A 17571-nucleotide genomic window follows, 5' to 3' on the forward strand; every position below is an offset into this window, starting at 1 on the left:
TTGGGTTTGTGCCAGGAGATGTGTCGCGCTTTTCGATGAAGATCTTTGACTACAATTTGGGTAACTAAGCATGGGCCATCGGGAATGCGCCGCTCTCCAATGACGAAACAAATTGCAGCGAAACCCGTCTCACGATAACTGTCGACGGTAACGAGTTAACATTGAATCAACGTAATCAAACGACGCATTTCACCGAAGTTGAGCGAAATTGACCCAACGTCGTGAAGGTTACTCAAGGACAGCAACACGACGCTTTTCCCGTCTGCGCCACAAGTGCGCTAGGCATGTGCCCTTTTTCAGTGAACGTCTTTCATGCCAAAGCTTTAGCGAGCTACACTATGAATGCACTGGGTCTGTTCCCTCTTCAATGAAGCTCTTGACAACTTGGGTCACTGCACATGTCCCACGGAGTGCGCTGTCAGCAAGGGAACAATTCTGAGCGTTCGCAGGCACCTCCGCGCCGCGCTTCTCATCGCGACGGTCATGCGCGGACTTCTCCGAAGTGCCACTAGATGGCGCAGCATATCCAGAAAGAAGCGTAAAAGATGAGTGCGGTTGCTCTATGGCGCGTTTCTCAGCATTAGCAGGCACCGGCGCTCCATGGATTTCGGAAGCCGCGAACCATATTCATGGCGACGGCAGCGCTAATTGGGGCCGAGTATTCTTAGGGAAACGCGAGAGAGCCATCGCGCTGCAGTACACGCTGATACATAACTCGTTTCGATGGCGGCAATACGTTGCCTGGCCGTATTGATTCAATGCTATCGCATTACCGTCGACAGTCTTCGTGAGATTGGTTCTCCCTGAATTTCTTCCAATCTGCATGGCACGCATCGAGGCGAATGGCTGATTCTGATGTTAATATAGATACATTGTTCAGCCATTGATAAATACTGAGAACAAATCAAAGGACGTGAATCGCTAGACATTCGAACGCTTCTATATTTGCCCGATTCTGCCACGTCCCCAAAAAAGCATCTCGTGATTTAATAAAGAAACCACCGTGACGTTTTGCAAATAATTAGTTTGGGGTGCTAACGTCATGAATGCAATTCTTTGACGTCGTGCGGGTATGTGGCAGGCCGCCGCGCTAATGAAATATGAAATATCACTTGAGGCGCAACTTGAGGTTGGTGGTGATTCGTTACGGGCAGTGTCGGATGGGACACAGTAGACGTTAATTACACAGTACAATTTAATAGGACACAGTAGCATGTGTGACGCTAATACTTCTGTGACTACTGAAGCAAGACAACGACGACTATCGTGTAACGGGGATGCCAATGGCAAGATTACTGATTTATTTTGTAATATGATTAGCATTGTTTGCCTAGTTAAGGCACTTTACGCTTATCTATCTATCTATCTATCTATCTATCTATCTATCTATCTATCTATCTATCTATCTATCTATCTATCTATCTATCCAGCCAGCAACCCAGCCAGCCAACCAGCCAGCTAGCCAGCCAAGCAGCCACATACGCCGACCCAGTAGGCCAAGTTGTCTACCAGCTTGGGCAATAGGTATGCGCTCATGGTTGTTTTGCCATTGAAGTTCGCGAATTCACTGGAACACCAGCGAATTCACGAACGCACGTCTCCACAGATTGGATCCACGTCTGCAAGTCCGTGTGCCAGCAGGGTTACCACGAACGGAAGCAACACTCCTGTGCCGCCTGTGGCTCGGCGTGGCATTCACGAACTCCTATTCATCCCGCATTGGAATGGCCGACAGCCCTAATTGCGACACCTGCATCTTCGAGGAGACGATTGAGCACCTTCTTTGTGACTGTCCCCGTTACAAAGTGCCAATAAAAGTGCTCGTGACTGCGCTCGAAAAATTAGGCAATCGCCCCTTTACAGAGGAAAATGCTCTAGGACATTGGTCCAGACGGGCTTCAGCACTCAAGGCCTTAAGGTCTTTGCTGAAGTTTTTAAGGACATGCGAATTGTGCGACCATCTTTGAGTGTTGTAGCGCGTAGTATTGCGTTACTGTGTGAATTTTCCGGTTTCCTTTTCTTGTCTTCCTTTTTCTCCTTTTATTCCCTTTACCCCTTTCCCCAGCACAGGGCAGCCAGCCGGTACTTACACTGGCTAACCTCCCTGTCTTTCCTCCCCTTTTTCTCCTCCGCTTCTTGCCATCGAGGTAGTTCCATTGTTGTCATCCAAACTTCATGATCAGACTCTCATGATGCCGTCATCGTCGCCCCTGGTACGCCTACTTAGTGCCCCTAATTGTCGCAAATGTAGATGTACACGTAAATGGCTGGGGAGAAACGTCGGGTGCACTTGCGTACTTTCGAGACCAGGGCGTCAGCAACGGGAACTTTCATCGCCGATTGCTTGGTGGCTTAGCTGCCACAGTTTTACCTGCGTCACGGTCACGAATTCTGTAATAGAGGTCCTCCATTATGGAGAACCACCCGCAGGTCAGCTCGCTCAGCAGTGAACGAGCGTAAGTTTGTTTTTACTGTCGCTCTCGTTAGCCATGGTTCCCTGCGCACTATTTGGATGCTCCGACGGCCACGAGACGTCAGTCGGCGAACACAAGCCTCTTGCGCCGTCCAACGGTAGTAAACAATCAGTGCAAGCGACAGTGCGCAGCCGCTCAGTGTGAGGCTGGCATGGCTGGCTTGAGCATCAATCTCAACCATCATCATCACCATCATCAACAACAACAACAACAACAACAACAACATCATCATCATCATCATCATCAGCCTTGTTACGCCCATTGTAGGGCAAAGGCCTCTCCCATACTTCTCCAACAACCCCGGTCATGTGGCCATGTCTTCTCTGCAACTTCTTAATCTCATCCGCCCACCTAACTTTCTGCCGCCCCTGCTACGCTTCCCTTCCCTTGGAATCCAGTCCGTAACCATCGGTTATCTTCCCTCCTCACCACATGTCCTGCCCATGTCCATTTCTTTTTCTTGATTTCAACTAGTCATTAACTCGCGCTGTTCCCTCACCCAATCAGCTCTTTTCTTATCCCTTATCGTTACACCCATCATTCTTCTTTCCATAGCTCGTTGCGTCGCCCTCAATTCAAGTAGAACCCTTTTCGTAAGCCTTGAGGTTTCTGCCCCGTAGGAGAGGAATGGTAAGAAACAGCTATTATACACTTTTCTCTTAAGGGATAATGGCAACCTGCTGTTTATGATCTGAGAATGCCTGCCAAACGCACGCCAGCCCATTCTTATTCTTCTGATTATTTCCGTCTCATGATCCGGATCCGCCGTCATTACCTGCCCCAAGTAGATGTATTCCCTTACCACTTCCAGTGCCTCGCTACCTATCTTAAACTTCTGTTCTCTTCCGAGACTGTTAAACATTACTTTAGTTTTCTGCAGGTTAATTTTTAGACCCACCCTTCGGCATTGCCTCTCCGGGTCAGTGAGCATGCATTGCAATTGGTCCCCTGAGTTACTAAGCAAGGCAGTATCATCCGCGAATCGCAAGTTATTAAGGTATTCTCCATTAAATCTTATCCCCAATTCATCCCAATCCAGGTCTCTGAATAGCTCCCGTAAGCACGCTGTGAATAGCATCGGAGAGATCGCATCTCCCTGCCTGACGCCTTTCTTTATCGGTATTTTGTTGCTTTCCTTATAGAGGACTACGGTGGCTGTGGAGCCCCTATCGATATATTTCAGTATTTTTACATACGGCTCGTCTACACCCTGGTTCCGTAATGTCTACATGACTGCTGAGGTTTCGACTGAATCAAACGCTTTCTCGTAATCAATGAAAGCTATATATAAGGGTTGGTTATATTCCGCACATTTCTCTGTCACCCGATTGATAGTGTGAATACGGTGTATTTTTGGGTAGCCTTTAAGGAATCCTGCCTGGTCCTTTGGTTGACAGCAGTCTAAGGTGTTCCTGATTCTATTTGCGATTACCTTAGTGAATATTTTGTAGACAACGGACAGTAAGATGATCGGTCTATAATTTTTCAAGTCTTTGGCAATCTCAACCATTACAGTGCTCATATCCGAGTGTGCGGCGTCCCTTTCGTGTCAGGCTCGCTCTAAAAGTAGGATGCTCATTGAAACGTTGAAGCACAGTGCAAAAGTATCTCAATTTACCTTCATTGACAGGCCACTTAAGCTGTGGGAAGAGACGAGTCTGGATCGAGCGCCAACGCTTCTGCTGCGATACAGCGGGTGTCATGAAAGCGCTGCATGCTACAATCATGCGAAAGGACCACCCGTGGAAAAAAATTTCGAAGTGGCGGCATCCACAGAGTCGATGTGCAAGGCGAGCGGCAACGCAGTAGAAGGCCAGCACCCACGCGAGCACTGTGTTAGGCTTACTTCCCCCAAGCAAGCACATCTTTTACAGCGAAGCTGTATATGGCTAGGGTTCCGTGTATTTCTGTTCTCCGTAAACAAAAACTATCATCATCAATGGCTCGTACCACCATAAGCGTTCATACTTCCGTGAGCAAGAAAAAATGCAATGGCTCACTGTCCCGTAAGGCAGAGGCTACAAGCACTAAGCAATGTGCAGCGAATAGTGCCTAAATCCTTTCTAATCGCGAATACAACATACAGAACAGCATGTCGAAAACTGGCATCCTGGATTGATCATACCCCGTGAGCGATGGCTCATACCCCCGGAAGCAAGCAAAAAATGCAATGACTCAGTCTCGTAAGCTTAACGGCAACTTACTTCGCGTGAGTAGCTGCGATGACGCTACCCCTGTTTTTCGTTTGTCGGTGATTTCAATGTGGATGTGTCGATAGTGAAAAGGGAACTGCTTAAGCGTTCCGTGTAGCAGACATATCCCTTGCGATGCCACACAGATCCGGCCCAACCGACCACCCAACGGCGAACGTACATGGATTTCACATTATAAAAGAATGTGATTGCAGCTACGAGTGAAATAGTGACCAGCGATCAAGACAATAAGTGAGTGTGCGTACCTTTCGTCACGATGACCGCCCATCAAGACAACAATTGAGTTCGTACCTTCAAAATTATACCTCACCTCCATGTCTTATGCTAAACAGCTTCGCTTGTCAACCACGTTCACGGATTGGAATGACACTTCTTTTTGTCTTCCTGAACTGATTTCGTTGACAGCCTACTAATGACGCCACTTGTAAAGTAATTGTGTGGCGGAAGGGACGTAAATGCCTTCATTTGCTCCAGTGTTATGAAGCTCGAAGAGTTGACGAGGTCGCTAAAGTCCCGGTGAGTCACTTTAGCTAAAGCGTTGGCGCTCATCATCGTGTCGATGGCCGGTCCCAGCGAGTACGGGCCAACACCACCACCCACTGGCATTTTTTCTTCGCAGGGATCACGCGTGAATCCAACACACAACAACAATAAACAGCTCTCACTTGGAAGTGGACCGCATTACGCATAAGAAGCGACAGAATCTAGAAAAAAACATTTAACAACCGGGTGAACAGCGCAACACACAACGAAAAGAACGTTTTATTATGTCTTCGGACACGAACAGTTGTTTAGTGAGTGGTTTATTAATTGAAAACCGCGATCGCTCTGGAGCCAATGAAAAATAGCACAGAGGTATTGCGATCATCAGGCTTCCCAACTGCGACTCTACGTAGTGGCTCCATTAGTCGACTATGCGTAACAAGTTAGACCTCCAATACGGCCGCCGCTTCGGTGGGGTGCTGGTCATGTCGTAACTTGCAAGCTGCGTATAGCCTGACCTAATCTGATGCACAACAGACTGGAACGCAAGCACACCAGCATTAGTGCGGTTGAGAGAAACAAGGCGGTGGTCGGAGTCAGCTCTTGGCTCTTGAGAGGCGGATTTACTCTGATGCTTATAGACACAAAAAAAATAATTCAAAAGAGGACCGTCAGAAAAAAACTGCGTTCAGGAAATACGTCGTGATCATGGGGACATCATGTGTGTCCTCCTTCGTAACGCCAGGTGACGCAACAATTAAAAAAGTTGAACTGCGATTCAACCTCAAGTTGAAGTAGATGAAAATCAAACTCAGTTGCAGTTGAGATACGGGGCGTAGTCATCACGTAGCGATGTTTATCGCATAATACTTGACGTGACGGGAGTCGAACAGCGTTGAACTCTCTCTCTCTCTCTCTCTTCGGTATCGGCCCTCATTTTCATCTATGGTGACGTATTCGTTATTTTAAATAATTTCTTAGGTTTAACATGTCACAACTACGATCCGATTAAGAGGCACGCCGTTATGGGGATAAAATATCCGTGGCGTAATGGCTACAGTACCGGACTTCTGTGCTATATATAGGTCCGCTGTTCGTATCCTGCTGTTGGACAATTTCATTGTTGGTTTATTTAAAAAACACAATTTCGCCATTGGCGTGGAAGAATGTATGCAATAGCGAAATGTTAGAATACTACACGCAGTAGGCTACGCAGATTTATTGGCAGTATGAATTGTAGCAAACATATATTAGCTGGCTAAGTAAACACGCTCGGCGGGACGTGCACATACACACGCACCAGGCAGAAAGAACTCGATGACAGCAGGCAGCATCGTCAAGAACTACCATGTCTTGTCGGCGTTGTCGCCTTGCGTCGGCCTCGCATTCAAATATATGGGCATGCTCACGGCGGTCACGCTGTGCGTCCACTGCCGCGTTTTGTAGGCTTTGTCGCTTGGCCTCGGCTGGGTGGATGGATGGATGGATGAATGGATGGATGGATGGATGGATGGATGGGTGGATGGATGGATGGATGGATGGGTGTTATGAGCGTCCCTTTCGAGACGGGGAGGTGCGCTGCTCAACCAAGCTCGTGTTACTTTATTGCCTAAGATCCTACCTATGTTAAAGAAAACACCATTAATTACCATAACCAAAGTTTCTGAATAACGAAGTTTAGGAAAATTCGTACACTTTCCGTCATCCCCAAGCTGGCTCAGCCACCCTGTTGCAGCTGATATAAAAAGTAACGCGTGAGTTTGCCTATATAGTGAAGTTAGTAGGAAACAACATGGTTGCAACACATCCTGACTTTAGTGCGAGCGCGCGCTCTTCGGTTACTGGTCCAGCAGGCGCAACTGGCGTGTCGCCAATGTCCGCGAAAGGATGGCGCAAACCTGCTACAGCCGAATTCCGGAGACGACTCAACAGATTTTAATTAAATTACAAGATATTCATGCAGCCAGGACCGCAAGAAACGCCTGCCTTTGTCCAACGCCAGGGTTGAAAGCTTATGGGAGAGTTTGCGATGTCAAGCGTAGTAAGAGCGCGTCACCGCGCACGTGGCGCGCTGTTCCGATCCTGTCTGATGGTCGATGCCCCGTGAGATGTGCAGCACGTACAGGATCCTAATTTACTTTGCTGTGGACTGAAATGCTTTGTATGCGGGTGCGACTGTCGGTGAACACCATTCCGCTGGTATCGCTTTGATGGGTGCGGATAATTTCTTCGTTTGTGAAGCAGTAAACTTTTGTTGGTAGCCAATAAACTAGGTGCGGGTCGTCTGTCTTTTATTTTCGCAACACACTAAACTGACTGCGCACACTTGGAAATCGACCTCTGTCGAAGAATTGTTGTCGCCATATTCTTCAGCGTCAGTCTTCTTCATCGAGTGAACGTTTCCCTTCCCTTAGGCAAATGTCGGCTAACTGGCGAGAACGCGTTCACTTAAGCTTCTCAGCTGTTTCACAATGACAAAGCTCGCCTGTATTTTTTTTTTTTTCAGAGAAAGAAACGTGTTGCGTTACGGGGACATATACGCACAACCAACATTATTATGTGTTTCCGAGCAGTCTGCGACTAATGTTATTCTTTATCCCGCGGTTTTTGTATCCAGCAATGTGACTTACATCTACGCACTCGAGAGACGCACTAACCTGAGCATCCCATTGAACGCGACGCGCCACCGGCGATTGGGCGCCAAGCACTGCAGCCTCAGACCGGCGGCCGAGAAGCAGCTTCCGGCGCTGCGGTCGAGCGTCACCTCCGCTGGCAGCGAGTAGCGCCTTCCGTCTCGGGTGTGCAGGTCTAGCCAGAGCTGGGCCACGTGGTTGCGGAGGCGAGAGACACTGACCGCGAGGCGGTCCCCGTCCGTGTTGACACCGAAGAAAAGGATCTCGTCGTGACCCTGCACGTGTAGAGATTCACTTCAGCGCTTAGCTCTGCCTAACATTAGTCAGTCCTGAAAGTCTTTGCTGACGTTAACGGTGTTTGTGTGAAGAAAGATTACTTAACTGCATTTTAGTAAAGCGGGACAACAAGGTGCTGCCTCTGCTGAAGCTGCTACAGGCTCTCTAGATCCACGTAAACTGGCAAATACTTGGTATGGTATTGTTGTAGTATCGATTACTCAGATGGCGCCCCGTGACTTTCCGCCAACAAATTTGAATACATCGGCTATTTTGGTCACTCCCTTCTTCATATACGAAATATGTGGTTTCCAAGACAAATCACGGTCGATGATGACTCCAAGGAAATGGGCAATGAGAACAAAGTGTGGGTCATAGCAAAGGGGAAGAGAAAGAGTTACAGGCGTCAAGAAAGTGTGAGCAATGTGGTCCGCAAGGTCATTTTTGGGGTCATGAACACGTGCTTGCAACCAGTGAACAAAAATGTACACACTCGAAGCCTTGTGAAGTTCGTGAGTAGGCTTACAAATGCGCAGACGTTTTCTTCGCGATCGAGCGGCCTAACTGCGCTAGGGTTGTGAGTAAAGATGAGGGTTCGTTGGCATAAGGTGAGTTGGTGAGGATTTCCATGATATCGCATAAAGCGTGCAGCTGAAATAATAACGGATTTGAAAAACCCATCACCTAGCTGTGGACAGTTTGCATCCCGTGGCGTATCCAACTTTATAAGGCTTTTTGTCGTTCTCTTGGGTTAACTGCTGCATTTGGGTCTATCAGATAGCGTTCCGCAGGTATGGTCACCTGAACGGCTGCAATTGGTTGAGCCAATTGGCGAAGCTTCGGTATCTTGTTAACGCTCATTGTCTAGTAATTCCATAGTGAAAAACCACCTAAGGTTATGCATTATGGCTAACCCTCAATCGATACGCGGGCTGAGTTGTCTTTTCGGCTGTCTTGCTTGTTGTCGTTGAACCTGAAAAGCATACGTACGCATGAGTCATACATCTATGTGCATGCACCTCTCATGACCATTCTTCCTTAGATATTACATTATACACGGCTCTAGTTGTCGTGACGTTGTTTTCTCGACGTTAAACGGATTTTTTAGCATTGCACGTAGTTACACAGGATTAATTAGGCATTTCACTAAAGCTTCTCTTCAATTATATTTCAAGATTAGTGTTGGATCAGAGTGATCCCTTTGTTTTCAATTGCGGCCGGCAAAACCACACTTGAACCTTTTTTATTATTATTATGTGTTTTCGCGACACTTAGCAGTGCCACCAATTTTCTGAAGAACATAAATTTATGCAGCTTCTCTGCAATTATTCGTCTCGTATACAAACATAAATTGTTTGAAACCAGCTTGAACAGAGTATAGTCAAAGCTGAGCCGTTTTTCCTGTACAAGAAAAAAAATCTGATCGAAAAATTTTCAGTTCGGCGCTCTCTGCACAAACATGGTGCACATAAATATGCAACAAAGAGAAAACGCTCTGCAGATGGCAAAGAACTCCGAAGGTACTTATAAGCGACTTTCAGCTTCAAACACAGGACAGCTGCTAGAAGCTGTCTTAGTTGGGCAACATTTCGGACAATTCGCGGCCCCCGCTTCATAGCTCATACTTTCGAAGTTGTTAATTTTCTAGACACTTCGCATTAGGTCTCGTAAGAATCAGTAATTCGGGATCCCACATGGTAGAGGAAGATTCATGAAATCTGACGTGAGTAGCCAAAATATTTCGTACATCCTCCTCCCCCTTGTGAACTTCTGCAGAACAGATGTCGGACATTCTGTCTCGCTATGTTTTTATTCTGTTGTTTCCTTTGTACAGATACCTGCTTGCAGTTGGCTAAATAACAATTTTCTCTTTCATTCACAAAAAAAAAGCATATTCAGTACTCATGCAGGAATAATGCATTTCCCATCGACAAGATGGTGCACCACACTTGCCTTTTCTAGGTGCTGCCTTTGTCGTGGACATTCCGTCGACCACTCCACCGGCGTGCAAACCGCTCCACCATTTATGACGTCATCGTGCTTTTCAGATTCCAGGTAAATAAACCGCCTACCCTTTCTCCGCTGCAAGTACGTAAAGCGCACCACAGCCACAAGGTAGCGGAGCAGATAGCGCAGCCCTGCATGAAAAATAAAATATGGGTCGCCAGGTACCGTTATTTCCTGTTGCAAGTGAATTCATTTTTTTGTTCTATGTGTGCATCATTGCTGCGTCAGGCGAAGACGCGCGACCACTATGACTCATACTGTGCGCACATAGCAATGAACGATGGGACTTTACTGAAAACATTTTTAGCAGCAACAAATTATGCAGAAATCGTTCAAAGTCATTGGAAATCTAAGCGAATAACTTACTGACCACTATGAATTACCCGTGCAACTTGGTGAATCACCAAAATGCGTACTACAAGCTAGAAAGGACATGAAGTTGGCATGCTTTATGCCTTCACGACATATTGATTTCAGATTAAGGCATGATGTAGTGTTCTGCAGTTCTTTAGGACGAGTAAATACAGATTTCCAGTGAGTAAATCACAGATGTCGTTTTTCTTTTCAGAAGATGACGTTCTTATACATAGTGCTTTAGAAATTACCGAAAGGCACAAATGCCGACTGCACTCCTCGCGTTCTTATTTTTCGTAAGTGCACAATTCACACAACGCCTCACTCTGTGCTTGATGCGAGGCGTACGCGGACAACGCTGCGGACCGGACGTGAGAAGAAGCGCTATCATTTTTGTTACCCGGTGACTAAGCAACAGTGCGACGTGCACCCAGTGACCGGACAGAACACCGCCAGCGAACGACGCCTCACCGCAGCCCCTCGCGAAACTACGTCGGCATCCCCGCACGCACATTCGGGAATTATGGAACATCTGGAAAAATTCGTTCGCATCGCTGAGACAGCTGATCGTTTCAAATACATGTTTCTTTCTTGCAATTAGAAAGATTTTTCATCTCAAGAAGAATAAATGAGAGGAAAGAAGCAAGAGGTTGGCCCGCGCAGCGTGCCCCTGATTTCGAATTCACGCTGTGGCAAACAGGCAAGGGTAAATAGAGGAAACTAGGCTGATAGCTGTGTCTTGTAAGCTTTGTCTTACCAGTACTCACGTATGGGACCGGAACCTGGAGGCTTACGAAAAGGGTTCTACTTAAATTGAGGATGACGCAAGGAGCTATGGAAAGAAGAGTGATGGGTGTAACGTTCAGGGATAAGAAAAGAGCAGATTGGGTGCGGGAACAAACGCGAGTTAATGACATCTTAGTTGAAATCAAGAAAAAGAAATTGTCATGGGCAGGACATGTAATGAGGAGGGAAGATAACCGATGGTCAATTAGGGTTACGGACTGGATTACAAAGGAAGGGAACCGTAGCAGGGGCGACAGAAAGTAAGGTGGGCAGGTGAGATTAAGAAGTTTGCAGGCAAAACATGTCCACAATTAGTACATGACCGGGGTAGTTGGAGAAGTATGGGAGAGGCCTTTGCCCTGTAGTAGGCGTAACCAGGATGATGATGATGATGATGATGATGATGATGGTGGTGGTGATGATGCTTATAGAACGCACGGGCGTGAACTAATAGAAGCTAAGCATCTGCACAGTGAGCTGTGCGCGTGCTCTCTCTTGGACAACTTTACGGGAGGAAAAAAATTACGTCAGCAATATGAGGCTCATGTACGGGCACTATAGTATCTATATGAACTGTACCATAGCGTAGCCGGCAAACTTGTACACTTTACAAAAATAAAATTACTGTTTACAATTACAAGTACTTCGATCAAATAGTAGCAGATTGCGGTGATTATTTACGGCCCCCTGAATGTAATTGAACAGTTCCTGATAAGTAGACGATGATATTTTGTTATTCATTCCAAGCTGTGTTGCCAATGCACAAATTCAGTAAGCAATATGAGCTTGGTTGGCTCTGTGGGCCAACCAAAAAGGCACTCAGAAACAGCAATTTGCTAGAAGGAAGTGCTCGCTCCATTGATCTATTGCAGCGAAGATCAAAAGTAAAATTAAGCATTTAAGAGAAAGGAATATTAAAGGGCTGCTACTTAAACAGATGGGAAAGGAGAACTAGTTTCTCCGGCAACAACTTCACCAGTTATGGAAAGGTTTTTTGCGTGTAAGACTAAACGTCTGTCAAACTTGAGGCATACATACTGACGCTCACACATAAGAAGACACCCACGCCTGCAGGAACACATGCACACGCGCATGTATATCACGCAAACGCGCACAAACACACACGTGCACCCAGTCACCTTCTGCTGAACATAGCGTACATTTCAGCACTTGAAACTTTGCCTATCACATTGCCAGAAGTTTAGCCCTTATTTGCAACAAACATAAAGAAGGTTCTTCAGTGAGCTGTATGAAGACACACTGGAAGTACACTACGGTCCTTTTATAACGCATCAAAATGCCGAGAAAATCAAGGTTCAGTGTCACAAGCAATGCTCGAAATATTATTCCAGAAACGTTCTTTTTTTGTTGCACGTTCACATAAGTTGCCCCTAATGTCCCCCCTCCACAGAAAAAACAAGGAACAAAAAAGCTTGGTCTAACGTAGAGATCCCCCAGGACATTGAGAAATAAAGTGTAAAATGTCAATAAATGCTTTAGAGCTGTTTTTACAAAGTCTGTATTAAAAATTTTCGCATAATTATTTACCGAGATAGTGCCCCATTCTTGCTCTGTTTGACATACGTGGCAACTGTAGTTGTGACAGGGTAGCGGGATAAGATTGCACCGCTCTTAAAACCCAATCAGAGTGCTCCAGACCAGTTGGGTTCATAATTTATTCAAGAAATCGCAGTTAACTTAACCTTTTGAAGTATACCTGAACGTTACTCATATTGTTGTCTTTATTTCCACTAAATATAAACAAACACCAAGTTTATTTCAATGGGAACACCAGGGATAGCCTCTACAAAACTCGTATACCACGCTACAATAGGAAGCGAAAAGTTCGCTAATTATTGGTAGCACTTTTATATATGTCCCAAAGGGTAATTTTTGCCAGGCATTATTAGATTTAGCGTGTTTTATTAAGACTAAACTCGGTGTGGACAGAACCTTTTTAAATACTTGTAAACGTAACAGATGTCTGTCGTATGACACTTTCAAACACTTGTTTAACGTATTTTTTTGTAAACGTAATCAACTGAAACTCTTGACATATTGTGAAAGCACATCTCAAAGATTTTCCCATTCCCTCCAAATTTCAACATTGTGGAACATCGAGTTCGCTCATGAAGTTGGACAAACTTACTCGGCCCTTAGCAATATAGCCCTCTAAAGCTGTAGAAGGATAGTATAAGTCAGTTTCGCCATTTTTTGCAGATGGGCACGACACTCTTTTCGCCCATACTCACGCGTCTTCATGTACCAGGTGCTGCTCGGATTCTTCATTGTCGCGGCGAGCGTAGTTGGGGCGGTGGTCATGGCCTCACTGAACGTGGCTCCTCGTCACGAGTCCATAAAATGAGCGCGTTGAGGACGTTCCGAGGTCTAAAGGCGGTATAATGCTTTAGCATTCCCACACGCTAGAGGCTGCTACACTTTAACTGCCGTGATCTACTCGTGCCTTGCACGGTCTAAACGTTTATTAAGGCGAAAGCCTTAGGTGTCTAAGCTTGCAGTGCCCTTGGCGAAACTGTGCCGCGATGAAAAATGGCCGACGCGGCACAGAGTGAAAACACGTCAAAGAATGCTACTGACGTAACATTTCTCAGAAAGGTTCCTATAAGCAAAGTAAATCAGTGGCTTTGAAAAGAAAATCTCGTACATTTAGGTCTGGGTGGAAATCGAACCAGGGTCTCCAGAGTTCGAGACTCGTGCACACTTCCCCAAAGCCACGGCTGCTACGCGGTTCTGGCTGGCTAAACGTGTGCCTAGCACGTGTCGAATTGCACACGTCACGTGACACGCATCTCGCTCACTAGCGCGTGCGTCGTTGGCCGGCGCACGTGACCGCGCGGCGGAGGTGGCGCCGCGTCACGAGTGCATAAAATGAGCGCGTTGATGACGTTCTGAGGTCTACAAAAACGGTATAATACTTTCGCATTCCCACGCGTAAGCAGTATTAAGTGTCTGCGGAATTTTAAGTTTAGCAATTGCTCTCGCGCCAAGTGTTGTTGCTCAGAAAAGCGGCCGCGCTCACTCTGCTCATTGACGTCACAGTGTGAGTGGTGGTGGCGGCTGCGGGGGTTATCGGCAGCGAGCGATGGAGGAGCGCGCACCCTCTTGCGGCTCGCGAGGACGGCCGCGCAAGTACGCAACTGCGGAAAAGGAGCGCGTGCCGCTGCGCCTTAGTGAGGTGGTTGCCTTAGTGCCACACGTGTACTTCCCATTGCGGCTTGTTATGTCATGCAAGAACTCTAACCCTATTGTATAACTTCATCTATTACCAACACTGCAGCAGGACTTCGCCTTCTTATATTACAAGAACGTAACACCGGCCGAACTTCTTTGCTGGAAATTTTGTACGATCCTTGAGGCACCGAAATATACTCTGCCCATCGGGGGAACCTTCCAGTTTCACTGTGCGCTGGCCATAGAAAAGACCAGCCAAGACTAAAGCGACTGGGTCACGACACACTTTTCGGCCCACACTGAGGCTTATGAACGTACCACGTCAGTCACCTAAACAAATCTAAGTGTTATCGCTCTAGCAATGCTATGCTTCTCAGAGTTTTGTGCCCCATTAGCGAGCGACAATTGATTGAGTGCTTTCAACATGCCAGCCTGTGTTTTATTGATCCTATGCTGCTCTCTCTCTACGACGGCTGTCTGACACTCTCCCAAATCCTACAGCTCATATTGGGGGACGTATTAATGGACTGATTAATGCAGTGGCGCGCGACCAATCACAATCTCTTATAAGTGAGAACAAGCCGCTGAAGTGTGCTTGCCAAGCTAACTGAAATTTAAACAGGGCAATATGAATTAGAATTCGAAATTCCGTTCTTAATAGAGAAGACAAGCGTTGTACAAAGTCGTATTGTGGTAGAAAAAGCTGAAGATAAACTGACTGCTTAACTAGACAACTTAGACGATAGAAGCCGTAGACAGAATTTGCTCTATTTCGGGGTGCCTGGCAGGGAGACTAACAAGACATGGGAAGCGTCTGGAAAATTAATTAGCGGAATATGCTAAGATGGCACGAAACTTCCTAATATTTCCGATGACTAGCTCATCACAAAAGTGTTTTCAAAGAAAAGGTAAAAAACCGGCCCAAACTAGCATGCTTTTTAAGGTAGAAGGCAAGAGAAAACGTCATTAAAAATGTTTCTTCACTAAAGCTCACTCGTAAGAACATCTCTGAATATTTCAGCCGAGCCGTGCAAGAAAAAAAGCGTTAGTTTTGGAATTATGCGAAAGGAAAAAGAGAAAACGAAGAAAATCGTGTTCGCTTGAGTTATGACAAATCAATCATCAATGGGCAAACGTTCGTCTGTGATAGCATTATGTGAATACCAGTTGCACTTCGAGCGCATGCGCAACTGCATAGAGACAAATAACGCATTCCGAATTCCGTTCCGCGCACAGATAACCCAGCGCGTTGCTCGAAGCCTGAACGACTCTCTGCCCTGCTTGTAAGTTGTCAAGAATTGTCACTAGACTTGCGAACTTATAGTGTCTGAGTCGGAGATGTCACCATCCAGGAACAAGAACAAAAACGCACTGCGCGACGTAGCGCCCATGTTTTCCATGCCATCCATAGCTGCCCGGGACCGCAAGCAGGCGATCGTGACAGGAAGCAGAGGCGGGTGAAGGAAATATTCCACGCGAACTTCCGGTCAAATCGGCCAATTTCGGCAAAGTGATCCGGAATCGGTGGCTGTTCCCAATCTCCCATTGGAATAGGATTGCTCCCTATACAGCAGTAAAACTTCATCTGGGTCTGCTATTGCAGTTCAACATGAAAGAACGCCAAATTTTCTTCAATAAGCGTGTCTTCGGGCATGCCTAAGGGAGGAGAACTAGGACCCTTGTTATTTTTAATCGACATAGATGACATTGCCGAAAATATTACAACACAACACCCACAAAACTATTTGCCAAGTATTGTGTGATATACAGAGAAATTATTACTGAAAATGAAATAGATACTTCGCCATCAGATATAGATAAGGTAGCGAACTGGTGTAAAAAAGAACATGAAGTTAAATGTGGAAACAGGCACCAGTGTTTATAAAGAAAATTATCCAAATCACAGCACCGATATAACATCAATGGCGCGCTTATCGACATACAGTCGAAAAGCAAGTACCTAGGAGACTATTTCACCGAATCATTCACTTAGCGTATGTAGATTGACACTGATTGAATCATGTAACGGTGTAGTTCGAATAATTAGCTATGCGTCTTCCACCACAGAAGCAGCATCGCTCATCTCGGGCACTACAATCAATTTGATCGTGCTCTTCCCCACATGTGCAACAACGGTGACCTGGCTTGAATCCGGTCCCACTACGGCCGTATCGCCAGCAATTACGACATTGCAGCGGACGCGATGCCAGAGGTTCAAATCTGAACACAAGGTACCACACCTTAAGTTCTGGTGTTCAGAAAGTTCCTGCGCATGTTGTAATCATTGATTCATTAATCATTGACACTGTCACAGCAAAAGGCGCTAGGATGCTACATTTTATTGGCAGAAAATTCAAACAGGCAACGGGAGAAGTTGAAGAAACTGTATACTTCATACTTGTCTGTAAAATATATTATTGTGTTTTTGTAATGTGGCATGCCTATCAAAATTACTTCATTAATACACTGGAAAAACTACAGAGCGAAGCAGTAAGGTTTGTTTGCAATAGTTACACTCCGTGCTCTGAAGGCCAGTCTAGGATGGGATCTGCGACACCTGCGTAGGCAGAAGCTAAGGCTCAAACTATTGCGCCAAGTATACAAAAGTCAGACAAATATCAATCGCTACAGCTGTCTTCTGGAACCAAACTGCATGTGTACTCGCTGTGATAACAAAAAAAATATCAGCCTATAACTGCCGAACAAACACCTTTTTCTACTCTTTCTTCCCAAAATCAATAAGACCATGGAACATTTTAACAAATGAAATAGCAAATCTGTCAAATAATGAACTCTTCTATTCTGTGGTGTGGCATCACTCCTGTAAAACGATTCTAAGTGCTATATGTCCTGAGAACCTGTTCGTGGTCACCTTCGTTGCATGCCTTTCTTTAAATGATATTGCAATGCTTTGTAAGTTTATTTGTGCAAAAAGTTCTTGTTTTCGTTTTTAGCGGTTATGCCCTGGTCCCCCCTGTTGAAGGTTATTGTTGACAGGCAGCTACGGAAAGGAGAAGAGAAGGAAGGAGAGCAATGGCACGAGCGATATAATATATGCTCGATCCTTGCCGCGTTCGAACGTACCTCGGACCCACCTGTGGTTCCGATTACTTGGGAAGGTTTTGGGCGGTATAAGGTTTTTCTTGGCTTATT

At 46.0% G+C, this 17571-nt stretch overlaps 1 protein-coding gene across 1 annotated transcript in view; it reads right to left on the minus strand.

The window, feature by feature from the left end:
- The window catches only part of LOC142570550 (prodigiosin synthesizing transferase PigC-like), a 62130-nt gene extending 54001 nt beyond the window's left edge, over positions 1-8129 (minus strand). The window contains exon 1 of the mRNA XM_075678925.1: positions 7828-8129. Within this exon, the coding sequence (XP_075535040.1) occupies positions 7828-7835 (8 nt within the window). The 5' untranslated portion in view covers positions 7836-8129. The remainder of the gene's footprint in view (positions 1-7827) is intronic.
- Between the last annotated feature and the right edge of the window lie 9442 nt (positions 8130-17571).

The sequence above is a fragment of the Dermacentor variabilis genome, chromosome 2 (assembly GCF_050947875.1).
Source record: "Dermacentor variabilis isolate Ectoservices chromosome 2, ASM5094787v1, whole genome shotgun sequence".
Classification (NCBI taxonomy): Eukaryota; Metazoa; Arthropoda; class Arachnida; order Ixodida; family Ixodidae; genus Dermacentor; species Dermacentor variabilis.